Below are 22,830 nucleotides of genomic sequence, written 5' to 3'. Positions count from 1 at the left end.
CCTGCTCCACGAAGTCAGAAGAGAGAGTTTTATAGGGCTCTATAAAACTCTCAGACGCCACATGGAAACTCCAGATGGGCTCTAAGGACTAAGGGACAGGGAAGGGAAGGAGCTCTAAGTCCCCGAGGACATTGCTGACCACCCAGACCTGGGGGTCCTGGAGGGCTGCCTTCCAGCGGGTCCAGGGGCAGGGCCACCACGGTGACAAACGTACAGGACAGTAGGGAAAAACCAGGTGAGGGTGGGTGGACCCCAGGGTAAACTTCCCCTTTCCCTCTTCAAAGCATGTGTTCCAGCAAAGGTAATCTGCTGCCTAGGGAAAAAAATCTGTGTCCTTTTTTTGTGTGGAAACAGGGTGTTCTGAACACATTTCCCAAGCTGCAGGGATGGGTGGATGGCGCCTCTCACATCCTTAGTCCTCCAGCTCCAGGGGGCACTGCTGACTTCTCTTCTTTTAATGTCACAACTTTTGGGTAACTTTTAATTTTATCTATATATATATATATTTGGCCACACCACCTGCCTTTCGGGGTCTTAGTTACCTGATCAGGGATTGAACCTGAGCCCCGGCAGTGAAAGCACTGAGTCCTAACCACTGGACAACCAGGGAATTCCGTAATTTTATCATTTTTAAAGTTGTAAGAATAGTACAAGGAATACTCACGTACCCTTTATTCAGATATTCTATTTACTTTTTGCCTATTTCTGTTATCATTCTCACTCTCTCTCTTCCTTTCTCTCTCTCCAGACACACACACATATACACACGTATATATGTATGCATATTTTTTATCTGAGTCATTTATTGAAATTGTATTGAGGTATAGTTGATTTACAATATTATATGACTTTCTGGTGTACAACATACTGATTCACAATTTTTAAGGATTAGACTCCATTTATAGTTGTTATAAAATATTGTCTATATTCCCTGTACTATACAATATATCCTTGTAGCTTATTTGTTTTGTACATAATAGTTTATACCTCTTAATCTCCTGCCCCTATCTTGCCCCTCCCAACTTCCTTCTCCCCACTGGTAACCACTAGTTTGTTCTCTGGATCTGTGAGTCTGTTTCTTTTTTGTTATATTCACTGATTTGTTTTACTGTTTAGATTCCACAGATAAGTGATAACACACAGTATTTGTCTTCCTCTGACTCATTTCACTTATGCCCTCCAAGTCCATCTATGTTGCTGAAAATGGCAAATTTTCATTCTTTTTTTATAGCTGAGTAGTATTCCATTCTGTCTATATGTGTGTGTGTATATATATATCACATCTTCTTTATCCAGTTATCTGTTGTTGGACACTTAGGTTGCTTCCATATCTTGGCAATTGTAAATAATGCTGTTGTGAACATTGAGGTGCATGTATCTTTTCGAATTAATGTTTTCATTTTCTTCAGGTATATACCCAGGAGTGGAATTGCTGGGTCATATGGTAGTTCTATTTTCAGTTTTTTGAGGAACCTCCATACTGTTTTCCACAGTCGCTGTACCAATTCACATTCCCACCAACAGTGTAGGAGGATTCCCTTTTCTCCACATCCTTGCCAACATTTGTTTGTGGTCTTTTTGATGATAGTCATTCTGACAGGTGCGAGGTGATACCTCATTGTGGTTTTGATTTGTATTTCCCTGATGATTAGTGATGTTGAGCATCTTTTTTTTTTTTTTTTAAAGTATTTGTTTATTTATTTATTTATGGCTGTGTTGGGTCTTCGTTTCTGTGCGAGGGCTTTCCCCAGTTGCAGCGAGCGGGGGCCACTCTTCATCGCGGTGCGCGGGCCTCTCACTATCGCGGCCTCTCTTGTGGCGGAGCACAGGCTCCAGACGCGCAGGCTCAGTAATTGTGGCTCACGGGCCCAGCTGCTCCGCGGCACGTGGGATCTTCCCAGACCAGGGCTCGAACCCGTGTCCCCTGCATTGGCAGGCAGATTCTCAACCACTGCGCCACCAGGGAAGCCCGAGCATCTTTTCATGTACCTGTTGGCCCTCTGTATATCTTCTTGGAAAAATGTCTATTCAGTTCTTCTGTGCATTTTTTAATAGGCTTGTCTGTCTTTATGATGTTGAGTTGTATGAGCTGTTTATATATTTTGGATATTAACCCCTTACTGATCATATCCTTTGCAAATATTTTCTACCATTCAGTAGGTCGTCTTTTCATTTTGTTGATGGTTTTCTTTGCTGTGCAACAGCTTTTAAATGTAATTAGGTCCCATTAGGGTTTTTTTGCCTCATTACATTCTTATCCTAAAAGATCCAAAGAATCCAGATAAAGCCAAAAAGACCCCCTCCTCATGTTCCCAATGCCACTTCCCTCCCCAGAGGGCAGCAGAGGTGTTAGGTGTGGAGCCTCCCCAAACTTTTTCTCTGCATTCACACACTCGTGTGCACACATAGAAACATGTCATTTTGTGAGTATGAGGTAATGTTGTTGAGATGGTACTATATTGCATCGCTGAGCATCTTGCTCTTTGTCAGGTAATAGTACGTCTTGGAGATATCCCCAGTTATAAACACAGACCTCTTTCTAATGATGGTCGGCTGCTCAGATGTACTTACTCCCTACTGATGCATATTTAGGCTATTACCTATTTTCGCTATAATCAATCATTCTTGAACTGCTAGCTATTCAGAGTGGGCGAGAGAGGGGTGTGGTGGATGGTGGGTGGACCCAGCTGGCTCCTTGGGAACTAACTGTACACACACCCCTGTGTGTGGGGGGGGGAGTGGCAGAGGAAGCATGTCCTACCTGTGGATGTCACTGTCCTGTCAGTCAAGGTGTTAGCCCCAAGGATAAAATCCCAGGGCTTTCCGGGACGAATCCAGACGTCAGGTGGAGCCCAGGACAGAGTAGACAAACGAGTGAAACAAAAACACAGAACAAAAACTGGTTTGGGGAGCTCTTCCTCTTCATTTTGGTTGGGAGTTGTCACTTTTGTTTCACCCTCTCAGCAGACTGGGGGCCAGACTCTGGGTATCACACAGGGCGTGGACCTGGGCCAGACCTTCCCTGGAACCCGCTGGATCCAGGCCAGGGGCAGGCCATGGAGATTTGTACTCGTGTTCAGAGCAGTGAGGGGAATGGACCCTGGCCGGGGTGGGTGGACAAACAGAGGCGCCGCTGGGCACAGGGAAAGCTGAGGCCGGCAAGAATGGGAAGCAGTCGGGCTCTTGGGAGAAGTTTCACAAATCGGGGTGCATGCTGGCGGCGGGGGTTCAGGTGTCATCAGGACTCCTGGAAGATTGTTTTCAAAATAATCTGCAGCAGAAGGGAAAGATAAAAAAGCTCCAGAGTTGGAGAGGCTCTTGTGAGGATCTCTTGGGAAGAATTTGATTAAAGAAACAGGCTACATTTTCGATCACAGAAACGTAATTTAAATGAGTCCTTTCCCATCTCTCACTTGAAATGTCGCCCACTCATTGCCCATTTTTGTATGACCCATGAGCTAAGAATGGCTTTACATTTTTAAACAGTTGGAAAAAAAATCAAAAAAATATTTTTGTGACATGTAAAAATTCCATAAAATTCAAATTTCTGCATCCATAAGTACAGTTTTACTGGAGCAAAGCCACATTTATTCACCTATGAATTGTTTCTGGCGGCTTTTGAACAAAAATGGCAGAGTTGGGTAGTTTTGTCACAGACCATATGGCCCTCCAAATCTAAAATATTTATTAGGTTTCTTTAAGAGATGTCATTTATTGGGTGCTTGTTTTTCCCCAGTTAAAAAAAAGTAATACATGTTCATGGTAGAAAATGTGGAAATTGATTTTTAACATCCATTGTAACACCACTGGTAAACGGTTTTTTCGGATGCATATATATGCCTCTAAGGGTCTAGCTATCTATGTATCATAAAACTAGGAAGATACTAGGCCAGTTAATTTTTGTGTTTTTGCTCTTACCTCTGAAGCAATTTGACATGTCCTAACTAATTTTCACAAACTTCACTGTTACCTGATTATATCATAATTTAACCTCATTAGACATTTAGGTTATTTCCAAGTTTAGAACATTAATAAAGCTACAGAGACCATCTTTCTATGTTTCTCTGATTATCCTGAAGACAAATTCCAAGCAGCAGAATTACTGGGTCAGTGGATTTGGGTCCATATTGCCAGGCTGCACTCCTGAAACACCAGGCCAACATGTGCTCCCACCCACAGGATGGGGTGGGGGAGGCCCCCTTCACTGTGTCTTCACCAGCGCCGGGCACTATTATAACTAGAACATTTCCTGTGAGAGGTGGGAAAGGACTCATTTTCAGTTACATTTCTTTCTTTCTTTTTTTTTTAAAGATTTGGATGTGGACCACTTTTAAAGTCTTTACTGAATCTGTTACAATATTGCTTCTGTTTTATGTTTTGGTATTTTGGCCGTGAGGCTTGTGGGATCTTAGCTCCCCGACCAGGAATTGAACCTGCACCCCCTATATTGGAAGGCGAAGTCTTAACCACTGGACCACCAGGGAAGTCCCATTTCAGTTACATTCCTATGATCACTAATGCAGCTTACTTTTCCCCCAGGTTTACTGACCATTTATATTTCTTTTTGAATTATCACTTATTTTTTGTCCGTTTTTTCTATTTATTTCTGTTCTTAAAGAGAAATAAGACCTGCTCTTATTAAGTGGTACAAACTACTGATACTATGTATAAAATAAATAAGCTACAAGGTTATATTGTACAGCACAGGGAATATAGCCAATATTTTATAATAACTTTAAATGGAGTATAGGCTATATAAAAATATTAAATCACTATGTTACACACCTGAAACTAATATTGTAAATCAACTAAATTTCAATTTAAAAAAAGAACCGTTCTTATTGATTTGAAAGTGCTCTTTGTGTGGTAAGGATATTAACTATGTGAATTAAAACTGAACGCTATAAAAGCCTTATGGAGGGACTTCCCTGGTGGCACAGTGGTGAAGAATCCGCCTGCCAATGAAGGGGACATGGGTTCAAGCCCTGGTCCAGGAAGATCCCACATGCCGTGGAGCAACTAAACCCGTGAACCACAACTACTGAGCCTGCGCTCTAGAGCCTGTGAGACACAACTAATGAGCCTGCATGCCACAACTACTGAAGCCAGCGTGCTACAACTACTGACCAGCGTGTTTAGGGCCCATGCTCCACAACAAGAGAAGCTGCCGCAATTAGAAGCCCGTGCACTGCGACGAAGACCCAATGAAGCCAAAAATAAATAAGTAAATAATTTTTAAAAATATTTAGAAAAAAAGTCCTATTGAGGTGGCAACTAATTGGGAGTGGGGGGGAGGGGGAATTGGAGGAAGGTGGTAAAAGGTACAAACTTCCAGTTGTAAGATAAATAAGCACTAGGGATGTAATGTACAACATGATAAATTTAATTAACACTGCTCGGGGCTTCCCTGGTGGCGCAGTGGTTGAGGATCTGCCTTCCAATGCAGGGGACACGGGTTCGAGCCCTGGTCTGGGAAGATCCCACATGCCGCGGAGCGACTAGGCCCGTGAGCCACAACTACTGAGCCTGCGTGTCTGGAGCCTGTGCTCCGCAACAAGAGAGACCGCGATAGTGAGAGGCCCGCACACCGCGATGAAGAGTGGCCCCTGCTTGCCTCAACTAGAGAAAGCCCTCGCACAGAAACGAAGACCCAACACAGCCAAAAATAAATAAATTAATTAATTAAATTAAAAAAAAAAAAGCCTTTAAAAAAAATAATTAACACTGCTCTATGTTATATATGAAAGTTGCTAAGAGTAAATCCTAAGAATTCTCATCACGAGGGAAAAATACTTTTTTTCCTTTTCTTTTGTATCTGTGAGATGATGGAGTTTCACTAAACCTATTGTGGTTCATTTCATGATGTTTGTAAGTCAAATCATTGTGCTGTACACCTTAAACTTATACAGTGCTGTATGTCAATTATATCTCAATAAAACTGGAGGAAAAAGAAGTAAATATAAAAAAAAAAAAAAAGTAAAGTTAATCAGGTACCCACTTTCCCAGAAAAAAAAGAAAAAAAGTAGTAACTGTATATTTTCCGGGTCCATGGCAAATATTTTCCTCAATCTAGCCTTTGACTTTTTAAAAATAATTTTTTAAATTGAAGTATAGTCGGGACTTCCCTGGTGGTCCAGTGGTTAAGCCTCCATGCTCCCAATGCAGGGGGCCGAGGTTCGATCCCTGGTCAGGAAACTAGATCCCACACGCCGCAACTAAGAGCACGCATGCCGCAAGTAAGACCTGGTGCAGCCAATAAATAAGTAAAATTTTTTAAAAATAAATAAATAAATTGAAATATAGTTGATTTACAGTGTTTCAGGTATACAGTAAAGTGATTAAGTTTTATATATATATATAATATATATATTCTTTTTCAAATTCTTTTCCAATATAGGTTATTACAAGATATCGAATATAGTTCCCTGTGCTATACAGTAGGTCCTTGTTGGTTTTCTATTTCATATATAGTAGTGTGTATAGGTTAAACCCAAATTCCTAATTTATCCCCCCCGCTTCCCCTTTGGTAACCATAAGTTTGTTTTCTATGTCTGTGAGTCTATTTCTGTTTTGTAAATAAGTTCATTTGTATCATTTTTCTCTTTTAATTTGTTTTTTTAATTTAGTTTTTGGCTGCGTTGGGTCTTCGTTGCTGCGCACAGGCTTTCTTTAGTTGCGGCAAGCGGGGGCCACTCTTCGTTGTGGTGCGCGGGCTTCTCATTGTGGTGGCTTCTCTTGTTGCGGAGCATGGGCTCTAGGCGCGTGGGCTTCAGTAGCTGTGGCACGCGGGCTCAGTAGTTGTGGCGCACGGGCTTAGTTGCTCCGCACGGGCTTAGCTGCTCTGCGACATGTGGGATCTTCCTGGACTGGGGATCAAACCCCTGTCCCCTGCACTGGCAGGCGGATTCTTAACCACTGCGCCACCAGCGAAGTCCCTGTATCATTTTTTAAGATTCCACATATAAGTGATATCATGACATATTTGTCTTTCTCTGTCTGATTTACTTCACTTAGTATGATAATCTCTAGATCCATCCATGTTGCTGCAAATGGCATTATTTCATTCTTTTTTATGGCTGACTTATATATATATATATATATATATATATACCACATCTTTATCCATTCATCTGTTGATGGGCATTTAGGTTGCTTCTTGGCTATTATATATAGTGCTGTTATGAACACTGGGGTGCATGTATCTTTTTGAATTATAGTTTTCTCCAGGTATATGCCCAGAAGTAAGATTGCTGGATCATATGGTAACTCTATTTTTAGTTTTTTAAGGAACCTCCATGCTGTTCTACATAGTGGCTGTATCAATTTACATTCGCACCAACAGTGTAGGAAGGTTCCTTTTCATCCTTAGACTTTTAAAAGGATTCTCCACATTAAAATTGTAATAAACATTTACGTGGCCAAATCCATCCCTCCTTTCACCACGGAGTTGGTGTTGCTTTTATGCTTACACACAAACAGGCTAATACCTTCTCATACCTGCCTGTCCCCATCCACACCACAGCCCCATGCAGATCCCACCTGTGTGTCCAGGACCAGCCTCTGCAGGTCACCTGGGGCTGTTTCAGAGGGAGGTGAAGTACAGGAAGCAAGCGTGGCACTCAGTCCCTATCATCAAGTCCCCCAACCTCCTGGACGCCAAAGAGCCAGAGAGGTGCCTCTCCATGCCCCCTGCCTGGCCACCTCGCCTTATGTGTAGGGGCTACAGCAGGACGCATTCTGTCCACAGTGAAGGGATGCGCCCCACCTGGGTGAGCACGTAGTCCTTCTGGGTTAGGTTCCAAAGGATTTCAAAGTGATCCACATCGTGGAGCTCTTCAAAGGAGGCTTTCCACCCTCCTCGGCGCAGAGTCTGAGTAGGAGAAACGAGGGGAGAGGAAGCATGAGGCTGCGGGGGGTTGCGGGGAGAGGGGCTCTCGCAGCTGCCTGGCACATACCAGGTGCTAAGTATTTATTGAAGAAATGACTGGTATCGTGGGGTCCGTTTGGGTGAAATAAACAGGAAGTTAAGACTGCATGACCCTCAGCCTCGAGCCAAAAGCAGGGTGCTGGGGGTACCTGATAAAATTCCCTGGACTGTCGGTGGAATTCGGGGCTGTCGTGTTGGCCCACAGTCACCAGGACGCGGCAGGCTGGGTCCACAGGCTGCGCTGGGCTTGTCTTCAGGCGCCACTGTGGGCTGTTCCTTTGAGCGTCCTCCCTGGTGCAGGGAGTAGGTGTGGTCAGGACAGAGAGCAGCCTTTGCTGCACCCCTGGCCCTCCTCGCAGGCTGCAGGCCAGCTGGGGGACGAGGGGACAAGTGACTCACAGGGTTGTGAGGAGAGGGGCGTTCTCAGAGGTGTGCATGACAGGCTCCAGGTCATAGATCCCACTCACCAGGAAGAAGCCTGTGAAGGTAAAGGACAGTCACGGAGCCAGGCTGCAGGTGGGGCAAGATGGGGCCAGCCCGCCTCCAGGGCCAGTGCGGCAAGACCAGGGTAGGGGGCAGAGAAGAAGCAAAGCAGGCCCTGCTCCCCAGGCTCAAAGCCCCGAGGTCAAGCCACTCACAGCTGTTGACATTTCAAGCAGCTGCTACAGACCCTCAGGCCCATCAGGGGACGGTGAATGCTGCCCAGCCAGGCTCAGTCCCCGTGGAAACCTTTGAGGTTGGGCGTGACTCCACGCTTGGTCCAGTTGGCCAGGAGCATCATGGCGGCGAGGTGGGCCCCAGCTGAGTGTCCGCACAGGTAAATTCCCCTTGGGTGGGTCAGAGCAGAGAGCTGGGTTTGCATTCAGTATAACCAAAGCAACAGGCCAGTATCAAGGAGCCCCAATTTGCCCTCTGCTCCAAAGCCAGAGGGGGCAGTTGGGCTGCATCCAAGAAGCTTAATCCACTGTCCTCCCACTCAGTCTGACAAAAGGAAAATCGACAGTGATACCCACTGGTTGCCTGGATACTGTTTCTGGACAAACACGATGCTCTGGGTCACCTGGTCTACCATCTGGTCCAGGGTGCCTGTGCAGAGGGTAGGAGCTATGTCAGGCTCCGCCGGGGGCCCTCTCCCCTCCAAAGCCCACCAGCCCTTGCACCTGCAAGACTACCCTCGTTACCTTTGGGGGCAATGTCATAAGCCGCTATCACCACAGCCACTCCCTGTGCTGTCAGTGGGCTGACCATGAAGGCTGACGAGTCTTTACTGCAGAAGGAGACAAAGACATGACAACTGGAGGCCACTTGGTCACTAGGCTGCTTCTGTGGCCTGTCCACCCAGAGCACTGCCCCTCTCTGACCTGGTGCAGTAAGGGAAGAAGGGGGGCTTTGTCCTTACCACATCACATGCTAGCTATGGGACCCTAGAGACTATATTTAACCTCTAAGCCTGATTTCCTCCTCTGTAAAATAGGAGCGATTATGTTCTTTCCCTTAGGGTGCTGTTTTTGAGAATTGAAGGAGGTGAGACATGTAGAGAGCTTCACAAAGCAAAGGGTAAAAATGCAATAAATGTAGCATTAAGATGATATGCTTGAAGGGCAGTAGATCCTATAACAGGCAACTCCTTAGTAAGATCCTAGGGAACAACAATGTCCCTGAAGATCCCAAATTCCCCTCTGCTTATCTTAGGATGCCCCGTGGTCCCAGTTTGCCCGGGACTCTCTCTTTTTTTACCACTGAAAGCCCCAGGTCCTGGGAAACCACTCAGTTCTGAGCAAACTTGGATGGTTAGTCACTGTGGTTTTCCATTTGATTAGAGTAGACTGAACAGGCTTTTCACTGGGTATAGTGGATCCAATAGTGTCCCCCCAAAAAACATGTCCAAATCCTAAACCCCAGTACCTGCAAATGTGACCCTATTTGGAATAGGGGCTATGCAAATATAATTCAGAATCTTGAGATGGCATCATCCCAGATTTAGGATGGGCCTTAAATCAAATGACTGGTGACATTGTAAAAGAAAGGAGAGGGAGGATTGAAATACAGACACACAAAGACCATGCGAAGATGAAAGTTGAGGTTGAAGTGATGCGGCCATAAGGCGAGAAAGACCCGGACCCCCCAGAAGCTGCAAGAGATGAGAACGGGTCCTCCCCCAGAGCCTTCGGAGGGAGCGCGGCCCTGCCCACGCCTTGATGAATTTCAGACTTCTGACCTCCAGAACTGTGAGGTAAGACATTTCTGTTGTTGGAAGCACCCAAGTTTGTGGTAAGTTGTTGCAGCAGCCCTAGGAAATGAAGAGTCCAGGCAAAGGTGAATCTCCCTTTTTCTCCATTCATCCAAATCCCCCGACTCACCTTCCGCTCTGCCAGTATCCTCCATGAAAAAACACGAGGAACGGCAAGGCTGTAGGACAAAACAAAGGGCATGTAGGCCGAGGCAGGGCTCCCAGCTGAGATCCAAGGGGGACCACTAGCCCCCGCTTACCTTCAGACACTGCCTCAGGAAAGTAGATGTCCAGTTTCTCCCCTTCGCCGTCTCCATAGGGGACATCGAGCAGGTTCCTCCCGGTGGCCTGGGCCCTCTTGGTAGCTGTCTCCAGAAATGGACAAGTCGCTGTCAGCACAACCTCAGGCAGCAGCAACCTCTATTTTATTTCAGGCACAAACCTTTTTGCCGAAAGTCCCTTTGGGCTGACCAGTTAGCTCCAGCTATCAGTGCTTCCCCAAGTCCTCATGGTAATCGGGGCTGGGGTCTGAAGCATCCCACAGGTGCATAGTTACAAAGAAATCAGACTGGCCCATCCAAGTGGGGGCCAGTACTACCTGTGACATCTGTCTCTGGTGAGCTGGCAGTTCTGATAGGCACCATTTCGACCACTACTTTATTACATGCTTATTATGTGTGTTACACTTGGCTATGTGTTCTGGGAAGTATAAACTTTTCCAAGTATTTGGAAAAATAACCTTCTAGGAACTAAGATATAAAATCACTTGAAATAAATAGATAATAAAACAATATGAATATATAATTGAGTGCCATGATGGGAGAGGTCAGAGGGATGTGAAAATTGGCTAGGACTGGGGTCGGGAGAAAGGAGGAAGTACATTTACGTAATTTACCATAAGTAAATTAAATACCAAAGGCAAAGGCCTAGAGGTGGGATGGGACTCTGTATGTTCATGTTGCAGTAAACAATGTCCCCTCAAGGCCCCACTTCCATCACTGAAACCCAGGAAGCTCAGCTCCCTCCACCACTGGGTGCCAGAGAGTGTAAACTGGTAAGTTCTTCCTGGGGGGCAACTTGGAAATATGTATCAAAGCCCAAGAAGATCATATTCCTTGATGCATAAGTCCTTATCCATACATTTATTATAAGGAAATAATCAGAAATATTCTTAAGGGCTTGTTTTAAAGATGCCCACACTAATGCTATTTATGACAGCAAAACATTGGACACAGCCCAAGTGATCTACAATAGAAAACAGGTAAAGTACATTATGGTATATCCCCTTTCTCTCCTTTATTTTTTATCCCAGGATTCATTAATCCTTCATATATTTTTTACTTGCTTACTGTCTGTCTGTTACCCTAACTAGAACACAAGCTCTGAGAAGACAAGGGCTTTGCTTTGCCCACCTCAGGTACACCCAGGACCTGGTACATCATAACCACTTAAAAGAAAATTGTGTAGGGAATTCCCTGGTGGTCCAGTGGTTAGAACTCGCACTTTCACTGCCGAGGGCCTGGGTTCAATCCCTGGTCAGGGAACTAAGATCCCGCAAGCTGTGTGGTGCAGCCAAAAAAAAAGAAAACTGTGATGCTCTGTGGTGACCTAAATGGGAAGGAAATCCAAAAAAGAGGGGATACATGTATATGTAGAGCTGATTCACTTTGCTGTACAGCAGAAACTCACACAACATTGTAAAGCAACTATACTCCAATAAAAATTAATCTTAAAAAAGAAAAGTGTGTAAAAAAAAAAGAAAGAAAAAGAAAATTATGTAATGAATAAATATTTCAGTAAGTAGTGTTGGGTCAATTGAATATCTGAAAGAAGAAAAAAAAAGTTTCTTGATCCCTACCTCACACCACACCAGGACAATTCCAGATGGACCACAGCTTTAAATGTGAAAGCGAAGACAATAAAGCTTTCAGAAAAGAAAATAGGAAATCCTAATGACCTTGGACTAGGCAAGGATTACATAAACAGGACCCAAAATGCATTAATCAAAAAGGAAATACTGGAGGGAGAGTATTTTGCCATGTAAAGAGCGAAAGCAGGTTACACAAATACCATACAGCACGAACACTTTAATCTTTCTGATACTGAAGATTGGTGGGAAGAGACCTTCAACTTGGGATCCATGTTCCTGGAAGCCTCCAGATCCCCAACCTCGGTGGCCATGGTCCCCCCGCCCACAGGCCCCTTCCCAAAAATACCCATCAGGGCTCCCTTGGGTTGGGTGATTCTGCAATTCCAGAAAGGGCAAACTAGGTAGATGAAGATAGTTTGCATAGATTGTGTTTATGCAAGTGTGAATAAACTGTTAAAATGGGCCGCCTCCATTTCTGCTGGACCGCTCAAGGCCAAGAGAAATAAAAATGATGGCAGATGCCAAGTTTCCCACGTGCCAAAAGCAGGGACCAGGCTGCCTCTGCAGGACAGGTGAGGTGGACGAAAAACCAATTTTGCCGTCACCAACACCCCACCCCTGAGTGAGGGAACAAGGCCAGGGGGAGGCTTCTTGGGAGAGAGACGAGGCTGTGTTCTGTGGGCTCCCACTCCCTCTCCCATGGAGGGGTGGAAGGGGGCTTCCCATCTCCTAAAGCTTCAAGCGACCAACTGCTCAGAGCCTGATGTGTGACTTCTACAAGGATCAGACCCAAACAGGCTTCACCTGCCCCCAGGTGCCACGCTGGGTGCAGACCACTCTGCAGGACACGCTTAACTGAATCAATCCATTATTAAATAGGTACGTTTTACTTGATTAGAACCAGGAGATTCTGTTAAGCAAATCAAATGCATTGCATTTGCGATTATAACTTGAAGTGCTTTTTTCAGAATTTCATCACATCATGTAAGTTGCGTTGAAAAGTTGACCGGAATTTAATCTGTGAAAGTTATGAGCTATCTGAGCATTAACTTAAAAAATAAATGAAATGCCATTCATTTTTCTTTTGAAGAAATAATATGTTTATATGGTTAAAAAAATATACAACAGGCATTTGCATGAAATAACCCTGCCAAGGTGACTGTTATTATTAATACGGATATGGACTCTCTCTCCCTTTAATCCAAAGGGCAGCGTATGAAATACATTTCTGCCCTGCCTGTTTCACTTCATATTTCTTGGAGAGCTTTCCCAATCGGTACATAGACAGCTTCCTCGTTCTTTTCTTTTTTTCATAAACAGTTAACTTGCTATTCCATCCTATGGCTGCACCTTAATTTATTTAACCAGTAGTGACAGTTTTTAGGCCAAACAAACCACATCTGATCACCAGTAAATACTCCTGGCTCCCTCTCTGCTTATCCTGAATCCTGAGTCTTCTCCCCACCCCTACTGAGACCACCCTGGATCCCCTTCACTACTCCCTTGGAAGCAGGGACAGTCCCTCTCCACTCCCCTGCTTTCACCAGGACTCCCTCCAGCCACACGTGTGCGCCGGGTATAACAAGCATCACATCCTGTTGATCTGAGGCGCAAATTCAATCTGAGCCTCCCGTCTTAGTTGCTGAGGCTGCCTTAACGAAATGCCATACAGTGGGGGGGGCTTCGACGACAGACATCTATTTCGCCCAGTTCTGGACACTGGAAGGCAGGGTCAAGGTGCCAGCTGGGGTGATGTCTGGTGAGGTCCCTCCCCGGGGGTGGCAGATGACCTTCTCGCTGTGCGCTCCCGTGGCCTCTTTGTGCTCGGGAGGAGCTCTCCCCCTCTCTAGGGAGAGGAACCCTCTGCGTCTCTTCTAATAATCCTACTGGATCAGGACCCTATCCTTACGACTTCATTTAACCTTCATTACTTCCTTAGAGGCCCCACCTCTAAACACAGCTACAGTAGGGGTTAGGGCTTCTACATGTGAATTTTGGGGAGACACAAAATTCGGTCCATAACAGCCCCCACACTCCCCCCAAAGGCCCTGGAGCTCCCCTGCTCGCCTTCTCTGAGGGGTTTGCCAACCACCCTCCCACCAGCACTGCGTGAAGGTGTTTGTGCCCGACAAGCTCGTCAACACAGCAGGCTCAGCAAAGGGGAGAAATTTAATTAACGCAAGCGTCCTGGAAGTGTACGTGGACCAACAAGATGTATTTTATGCTGTGCCAAAACTAAGAAAAAGATGATGCAATTTATGCCCTAAGTTGAAGAGCAATTAAAACCAAGCAGCTATCGATGTTCGTTATCATGCATAAAAAAGTCTTCCTCCAGTATTAAAAAACCCAACCGACCCTGAGCCAGAGAAACTGCCTCTCTTCAGGAGGTGGTGTGACGGTGATGGCGGGCAGCTGGCTGCGAGGACAGAGAATGGGGGGACCCACTGCCTCCTCCAGAGCGTGAATCCCGCCAGCCCTCCAGGCGCTGCACCTACAGGCAGCGCAGGAGGGCTTCAACAAGACACCTCAGCATAAACCCTATTACAAACTTCCTTTTTTGAAAAAGCAAAACTTCGGTTTCTCTTAGTCACAGTCCAAAGTGTCACAGCTCTTACAGAGAGAAACTCCAGGTCCCTGGACCCAACTGAGCGTTGTGTTAGAGCAATTAGCGGGAGCAGGGGCCAGAGTCCCTAGAGACTAATGCAGGCGTGGGGCGGGGAGACCCATCAGACAGTCACGGAAAGCTGAAGACAAGGGTTCATCACGTCTGTGGCAGCAATTTAAGAGGAGGCTGGGGCCCATCAGCCTCCATCTAGTTTCAGAACTATTCTCCCCCAGTCTTTTAATTCATTTAGCAAACAAATACTTATATAAGCAGCAGCCTGTGCCCATTTTGGAATATCATAGTGACAAAATAATAAAAAAAATCCAAATCACATGTGGCTTACCCCTTAGTGTGGGGGACAAGCAGTTACAGAAAGATGTCAGGTGGTAACATGTGCTATAAAAATGAGCCAGAATCTGAAAAGGCTACATAGTGTATGATTCCAACTCTAGGACATTCTGGAAAAGGTAAAACCATGGAAACAGTGAAAAGATCAGTGGCTCCTAGGGAGTGGGCGGGGAGGGGGGGAGGGATGAATATGTAGAATATGGGATGTTTAGAGCAGTGAACACAAATGGGGAGGGAGTGTCTGCCAGAACCAGTGGACAAGCTGGAGAAGCTGGGGGAGGTCAGTGGGGTGGGGTTCTGGGGCTCAGTCACAGTGAGTTCGTAGCCAAATCTGTGGCAACCAAAGTCAGAGGAAAACCAAGTTTCCCAGGAGGAGGGAGTGGAAACCAGCAGAGTGGCACAGGCTGAAGAAGTGGAGAGGGGAGGGGTCAGGAGAGAAGACAAAGGCTCCCCCTTCTTCCCAGCACCTAGCACAGTGCCCCGTGCCCCCGGGGCATGAGGATTTGCAGATGGACAGACAGAGAGAAGTGGTAGTGCTGCGAAAGATTAAAAATAATTCACTGAGGTGAAACTCACATAACAAAATTAACTATTTTAGGGACTTCCCTGGTAGCACAGTGGTTAAGAATCCGCCTGCCAATGCAGGGGACACAGGTTCTACCCCTGGTCCAGGAAGATCCCACATGCCGTGGAGCAACTAAGCCCGTGCGCCACAACTACTTAGCCTGCGCTCTAGAGCCCGCGAGCCACAACTACTGAGCCCGTGTGCCACAACTGCTGAAGCCTGCGCGCCTGGAGCCTGTGTTCCACAACAAGAGAAGCCACCACAATGAGAAGCCCACGCACCGCCACGAGGAGTAGCCCCCGCTCGCCACAGCTAGAGAAAGACTGTGCAGCAACAAAGACCCAACACAGCCAAAAATAAATAAACAAATTTTTAAAAATTAACCATTTTAAAGTGAACAATTCAGTGGCACTTAGCACATTCACAATGTCATGCAACCATCACCTCTATCTAGTTCCAAAACATTTTCATCACCCCAGAAGAACACCCCCTACCCGTTAAGCAGCGTCTCCCCAAACCCCCCTTACCCCAGACACTGGCAACCACTAACTGCTTTCTGTTCCTATGGATTTCCCTATTCTGGACATTTCACATAAATGTGACCTTTTGTTCCTGGCTTCCTTCACTGAGCATTATGTTTTCAGGGTCCATCCATGTTCTAGTATGTATCAGTACTTCATTACTTTTTAGGGCCAAAAACTATTCCATTGTATGGACATAGCACATTTTGTTTATCCATTCATCTGTGGATGAACATTTGGGCCGTTTCCACCTTTTGGCAACTGTGAGTAATGCTATGAACATGTGTGTACAAGTACTTGTTTGAGAACTTATTTTCAATTCTTTTGGGTTAGAAAGAATTTTTAAAATTGAAGTGTAGTTGACTTACAATAGTATATTAGTTTCAGGTGTACAACTCAGTGATTCAACATTTTATAGATTATACTCCATTTAAAGTTATTACAAAACAATGGCTATATTTCCCTGTGTTATACAATATATCCTGTTGTTTCCCTATTTTATACATAGTATCTCTTCTAGAAATAATTTTTAAGGCTGTTCATGCTATTAAAAACAAGATTGCACATTATAAATACAGAAGGCTTTCTCCTAGGAGAAAAAAAGAGACTAGAAGAAACCACATCCCAATGTTAACAATGGGTGACAATTATTGACGGTTTTATTTTCTAAAATCCTTTTCAATCAGCAAATGCTCCTTTTGTAATCAGAAAACAATTGTTGCCTAAAAATAGCCAACCTCAGAGAGTGCAGAGCAGGGCTATTACAGTGTGGTCTGTGGACAATGGGTGCCCCACACTGTTTGCTACTGGTCCATGACGAACTAAGTAAAAAGGTGGAGGTAAACATTTGGAATACATGCAGTTTGGTAGAATGGCTGTGTCTATTGAACTTAATAAGAAATTAGGGCTTTCAAACAAAAACTTGTGCATGAATGTTCACAACAGCACTTTTCACAATCGCCAAAAGGTGGAAACAACCCAAATGTCCATCAACGGATGAATGGATAAACAAAACGTGGCCCATCCATACAATGGAAAATTATTCATCCATAAAAAGGAATGAAGCACTGACTTGCTACAACATGGATGGACCTTGGAAACATTATGCTAAGGGAAAGCCACCAGACACAAAAGACCACATCTTGTAGGATTCCATTTATATGAAACGTCCAGAACAGGAAAATCCATAGAGACAGAAAGCAGTCAGTGGTTGCCAGGGGGTTGCTTAACGGGTAGGGGCTTTCCTTCTGGGGTGACGAAAATGTGTTGGAACCAGATAGAGGAGATGTTTGTGCAACATCGTTAATGTACTAAATGCTGCTGAATTGTACACTTTGCAATGGTTAAAGTGGTACCTTTTATGTTATGTGTATTTTATCACAGTGAAACAAAATTGGGGCCTGTATTTTGTGTGCTTTTGTCTTCTTCCTTTGGTTTTTCTGATGGAGAGGAAAAAGCACAATCCCAGCCTTGAAAGGCAGGAGGGGACCTCAGAGAGGCTCTCAGTCGCAGGGGCTGTCAATCACGAGGCCCCACCCACCTCGCTGGTGATTGGTGCTCCTGGGGCGAGGCGTGGTTTGGGGGAATGGGAGTTTGGAACTGTGCCCCAAGCCGGGTTATACATATACCTCCTTTAGCTTCTTGTACAATGTGTTTTTACTGAGTCTTGTTAATCAAATTTAATAGCTACTGGTAGAGGAAACAGTTCTTCAAACCTCCCTCTGCCCGTGCTCACGCAGCTGTCCCCAGGTGCCCAGCCTGAGAGAGGCCAGGCCTTGGTGGAGGATAAAAGTGACCTACTCATTGGAAGAGGGCAGTCCCCACTGCAAGTTACAGGTCGACGCTGTTAGAATGAATATAGAGCAAAAGAAAAACAATTTCATTCTCCGTAGTGCAAAAAAGGAAAAGAGAGTTTACCTTCCTCCCTTTTCTCAGCGCATTTATTTTTAGGAGACCTCATCAAATATCCTTTCTCTACCCCTTTGGGAATGTGTGTAAATATTTTATCTATCTATGTATCTATGTATCTATCTATCTATCTATCGCTGCACGGCTTGTGGGATCTTAGTTCCCATACCAGGGACTGAACCCCGGCCCTCCGCGTGGAGTCCTAACCACTGGACTGCCAGGGAATTCCCCATATGTAAATATTTTTTAAAGCTGAAAGAGTCTCTTGCCAGTTTTACAACCTAGGAACGTTCTTCTCAAAGATCTAGGAGCTTTCCCTTTGAAATATAATTATCGAGCAAGATACCCCATGGGAGGGCAGGACCCTAACTTCTGCAGGCACCTGGCTCCAAGTTGCAAAACCACCTCTTGCCTTAAGGATATGGGAATTTCTTGTCTTCCTCTGGATAAAGGCAATTTGCAAACACAGATGGCCACCCTTATGGAATTAGGACGGATTAGTGCAGTAGATAGTGCCCTCAGGTCCTCTTGCTTGAACACAGGTATGCTGATTTTGAGAACAGGCATGCTCTAGGGATATAAGCCCGGCTGTATAAAAGGGTGAGGTTTCTTTCTGGTTTTGCAATCTCCTTACTCAATTAAAAATCATGTTTTCTTTCTCTTCTACCTTTGTGGAGAGGTTTTCTGGGTTGGCGGGGGATTCCACTGGTCATTTTTTCCGCTTTACGTTCCTTCGCCATCTCCTGGGAGTTTGACTCCAAGGAGGCAATCTGCAAGTCCAGAGGTCTGGAGAACTCCACCAAGAGAGGCAGCTGGCGGGCACCCACCAACTCCACCTGCCTGTCATCACCCCTTGTCAGCCTGCTCCCCTCTTACCTGGAAGCTCAGCTCTGGGAAGTGGTGGCTGTCCCTAGCCACGTGTGCTTGGGTGAGTTATTTAACCTCATCATGCAGGACTAGGATGGGGTGAGTGAGACACTTACCTCAGGCACAGCATGGGGCGGGGCACCAAAGACTCAGTAATGAGGATTGTTATGGGCTGAAGGCTTGTGCCTCCCAAAAATTCATACCCTAATGTGATGGTGACTTTGGGAGGTAATTAGGTTTAGTTGAGGTCATGAGGGTGGAGCCCTTGTGATGAGATTAGTGGCCTTATAAGAAGAGGAAGAGCTAAGCGTTTCTTCCTCTCTCTTTCCGCCATGTGAGGATGCAGGGGAAAGGGGTCTATCTGCAAGCCAGGAAGAGTACCCTCACCAAGGAACCAAGTCACTTGGCACCTTGTTTTTTCTTTTTCTTTTTTCAGTTGGCACGTTGATCTTGGACTTCTCAGCCTCCAGAACTGGGAGAAAGAGATTCCTATTGTTTAAATCACCCAGTCTATAGCATTTTGTTATGGCAGCCTGAGCTGACCAATACAAAGATAATATTTGAGTGCAATATTTTTAAAAATCAAAATTAATGCCAAAAAGTCCACGATGAAAGAAATATCAACATTTCCAATAGAGACAGCCTCCAACCCTGCGCATGCATGGCTCTGCCCACTCGCCTGGCCCTAATGACCCCTGTTGTCTCACCTTCTTCACCAGTGAAATGGGGCAGATGCACCTGCGGCACCTCTGGGCCAGCTGGAGCATCGTAAATAGGAAGGGAGGTAGGCTGTGAATGTAAGGCTGTCCATAGGGCTTCTCAGGAGGGATTGCTAAAGACAGTCTCTGAGGGCAACAGCCTCAGAGTCTCTTCTTAGGCCTTGCTTCTTATGAGAGACTCCCTTTCTCTACAGGGTCAGCTCTTTTCTCCCTCAAGACAATTCTGATAGACAAACAGGTTTTCTACCAGTTCATGTAGGTTTCTCTGCACACTCAAATATATAGAGTATATAGAGACATATTTGGTGCAGAGCTAGGCACAGTAGGGGACTCTGAAGTGCCCAGGACACAGCTCCACCCCCTATCAGGACAGGGAGGGCGCTGAAATGTGCTGGAATAAACCCCCAACTTGCCTGTCCCTCCAGCTGGGTTATCTTAGTGTACAGGACCACCAACCCCGGGAGCTCCAGTCAGCCTGCTGAAACAAAGCTCATTTGCCAACATCCAGTTTTCCGACTTGGAGGCGAGGCTGGCTGCTCCCTCACCCACACGTCCCCCGTGGAGCCCGCCTGCCCAACCCAGCTCAAAGGGTGGCAGCACAACACTCTAGAGACCCAGGGCTGGGATGGGAATTAACCTTGAGACTTCACTAGCTTACAGATTCCCAAGCCCTGATTTCTCTAAAGAAACAAAACAAAGAGACTTCTTTGCTTTCTGTAGAGAGCAACAACATCCCACGTTCAGCAGCCACATTCCTTTTTTCACTCCACTTCCCTGCGCCACCGTGGCCTTAGGGCCTGGGCATAGTTGGCAGGTTGGCTGAGCAGGAGGGGAGGTGGAGCAGAGTCACTGCCCCTGCCCTGCCTCTGGCAGCCCTGCAGCAAGGGCTCCTGGGCGCCTGGCCCCAGCAGGTGAGGCGCCTGGGCTTTGGGAACTGTCCCGAGAGGCGGGGGCTGGGAGGCTCCTCCTCCCCGCCCCGGCATCCTGAAACACTGCCACATGCTAAAGTCCACCTGAAGCGGCCACAGAGAGATCCCCCCGTACCCTCGTTTCCTATCTGTGAGTAGGTCCTCAAGGCCTCCTCTGCTCCCAGTCGGACGACCCATCTGCTGGGGGAGTACTGATTCTCCAGCTCCTACGGGACACAGACACGAAGTTCCATAAGACCTTTGACCTCCGCGCAGACTGTGCTCCCGCCCCTCTGCGTGCCTGGATGCGCCTCTCGGCCTGGAGAAGCCCCTTCCCTGGTATCTCGGGCGCTCATAGATGCCCTTAGCTTCCTTCAAGCCCCTCCAGTCTCCAGCCTGGCAACCCACTCCCCACTCTCCCCCCACTAACTAATTAGGTGTTTCAGATACGACATTGCAGATGCTGCCAGATCCATGGTCTAGAGCAATGGCCATGCCTTTAACCAGCGGTACAGCCTTACAGGGAAATGAGGTCCCATAGATCTGTCCCAGTTAATGCCATCATGGGTACCACTTCTACAGCAGCTAAGACCACAGGAAGCCAGGGAGCTGGGGTGGCCACTGCAGAGAAAGTGATGTAGAGCTGATCTTCCCTGAAAAGGTATGATTCTGACTGCAGGTGGACGCAGCACAATCAATGAAACAGAGGTGAAGAGGAAGGAATCAAAGGCCAGTTTGGAAATGTTGACCAGCCAGATTGCTGAAACACAGAGGTGAGGCTGGGAAGCGGGGGCTGGGGGGTGGAGGGTCTTGAATGCCAAGCTAAGATGTTCAGACTTAACGCAGAAAGTAGTAAGGAACCAGGTTTTGGAGAAAGGGCTCAGAGGCAAAACAACAACAACAACAACAAAAACAGGTGAAGGCTGGACTGGAAAATTTGAAGACAGGTGGCCTCATGGAAAGGTCTTGGGCTCTGGAATCAGATGGGCTGAGTGCCATCCAAGCTCCATCACTTGCAGGTTCTTTTACCCTGGGCAACTTACTTACAGTCAGTTCCCTCATCTGTATAATGGGCGAAACAATAGTACTTTACTTCATTCACATGACTTATAGCTTTCAGCCTTGTGAGGCTGTATCTCTTGTGAGGCTGAAAGCTATAAGGCATGTAAATGAAGTCAAGCTAACCACTCAAACGTGGGTTTCCCCCTCTTCCCATTGAACAGGGTTCTTGGCCAGGGGTCTTTGGATCTGTACAATCTATGCCCGTCGGATGTTTGCAGTCATACCTCGCACACTCTGTGACTGCTATCATCATCATCTTTTATTATTGCTATTATTTATAATAATGATAATGCAATGGGTTTCTGAAAGTGTTCTGATATTATAGGGGGGTGTGTGTGTGTCTATGTGTGAGACAGAGAGAGCGAGAGACAGACAGACAGACAGAGAGAGAGAGAGACCGAAAGAGAGAGGTTAGGATTTCTTGGGGGCAGTATCTGTAACTGTCACCACATTCTTAGATGCGTCCGTGACCAGAGAAAGAACCACTACCTGAAATGTAGGAAAACTAGTTAGGAAATTATAACTGAATGATAAGCATAACAAATGCTTTGCATATGTCGTTTCTAACCCTTATAACCATCCCGCAGTAAATACCAGCCCTCTGGTATTTACCCCTTCAGGTCTGACACATCTTCCACACATTGCACAACCTCAGATTAGGGTCCGGAACTTCGGCCCCAACCTCATCCCGGTTTATGGATATTAACATAGCCAGGGCTGGACTTCCCTGGCGGTCCAGTGGTTAGGAATCCGCGCCTCCACTGCAGGGGCACGGGTTCGATCCATGGTCAGGGAACTAAGATCCCGCATGCCGCGCAGTGCGGCCAAAAAAAAAAAAAAAGTAAAAAAACATAGTCAGGGCTTCCATTTCCTCTACCCTGAAAATCAGGCTAGCAAAAGCCTACCTGTGGCGAGAAGTAAAATATCAATAAATCACAGTGCTAAAGCTTTTGGGAGCTGGCACACAGTAGGCTATCAACGGCGCCCACAGAAGTGGTTCTAAACTTTTCTCTCAACCCCCATCTCATCTCTGAACCACACTCCTCAGCCCCAGCCTCTCCCAGTGATCCGCCTACCTCTTTAGACATCCTCTTCCAGGGAGCCCCACACTTGGGACCTCCACCCAAGCCGTCCATCCCGCTGTGTACGAGCCGACAGGCGCCCGGGCCGCCTTTTTATGCCAGGAGGGCGGGACTCCGGTCAGGCCCCGCCCCTGGAAGCCGCGCCCACCGCCCTGGTGAGCTGAACCTGCTGCGCGCGTTCCCGGTCCCTCCCACGAGGGGGCGGGCTGAGGTCAAAT

The 22,830-nt window shown here is 46.4% G+C and overlaps 1 protein-coding gene across 3 annotated transcripts; it reads right to left on the bottom strand.

Moving 5' to 3' along the window:
• Window positions 1–2,912: 2,912 nt before the first annotated feature.
• Window positions 2,913–22,728, bottom strand: AFMID (arylformamidase). Of its 3 annotated transcripts, XM_068530102.1 has the most exons (11): window positions 22,607–22,728; window positions 20,605–20,695; window positions 10,418–10,522; window positions 10,288–10,336; window positions 9,109–9,194; window positions 8,941–9,013; window positions 8,657–8,754; window positions 8,327–8,405; window positions 8,077–8,218; window positions 7,766–7,870; window positions 2,913–3,271 (listed from the first exon to the last, which is right to left on the bottom strand). In XM_068530102.1, exons 1-11 carry the CDS (start codon window positions 22,664–22,666, stop codon window positions 3,239–3,241), a joined length of 921 nt encoding a protein of 306 aa, XP_068386203.1. In that variant the 5' UTR covers window positions 22,667–22,728; the 3' UTR covers window positions 2,913–3,238. The 3 variants fall into 3 exon arrangements, with proteins under 3 accessions (XP_068386203.1, XP_068386204.1, XP_068386205.1); XM_068530103.1 differs by lacking the exon at window positions 20,605–20,695 and having other exon boundaries at window positions 10,418–10,526; XM_068530104.1 differs by lacking the exons at window positions 8,077–8,218; window positions 8,327–8,405; window positions 8,657–8,754; window positions 9,109–9,194.
• Window positions 22,729–22,830: the final 102 nt, after the last annotated feature.

The sequence above is a fragment of the Eschrichtius robustus genome, chromosome 20 (genome assembly GCF_028021215.1).
Source record: "Eschrichtius robustus isolate mEscRob2 chromosome 20, mEscRob2.pri, whole genome shotgun sequence".
NCBI classification, from domain to species: domain Eukaryota; kingdom Metazoa; phylum Chordata; class Mammalia; order Artiodactyla; family Eschrichtiidae; genus Eschrichtius; species Eschrichtius robustus.
Note: the sequence above shows the minus strand (reverse complement) of the source record. Positions and strands in the feature narration are given on the sequence as shown.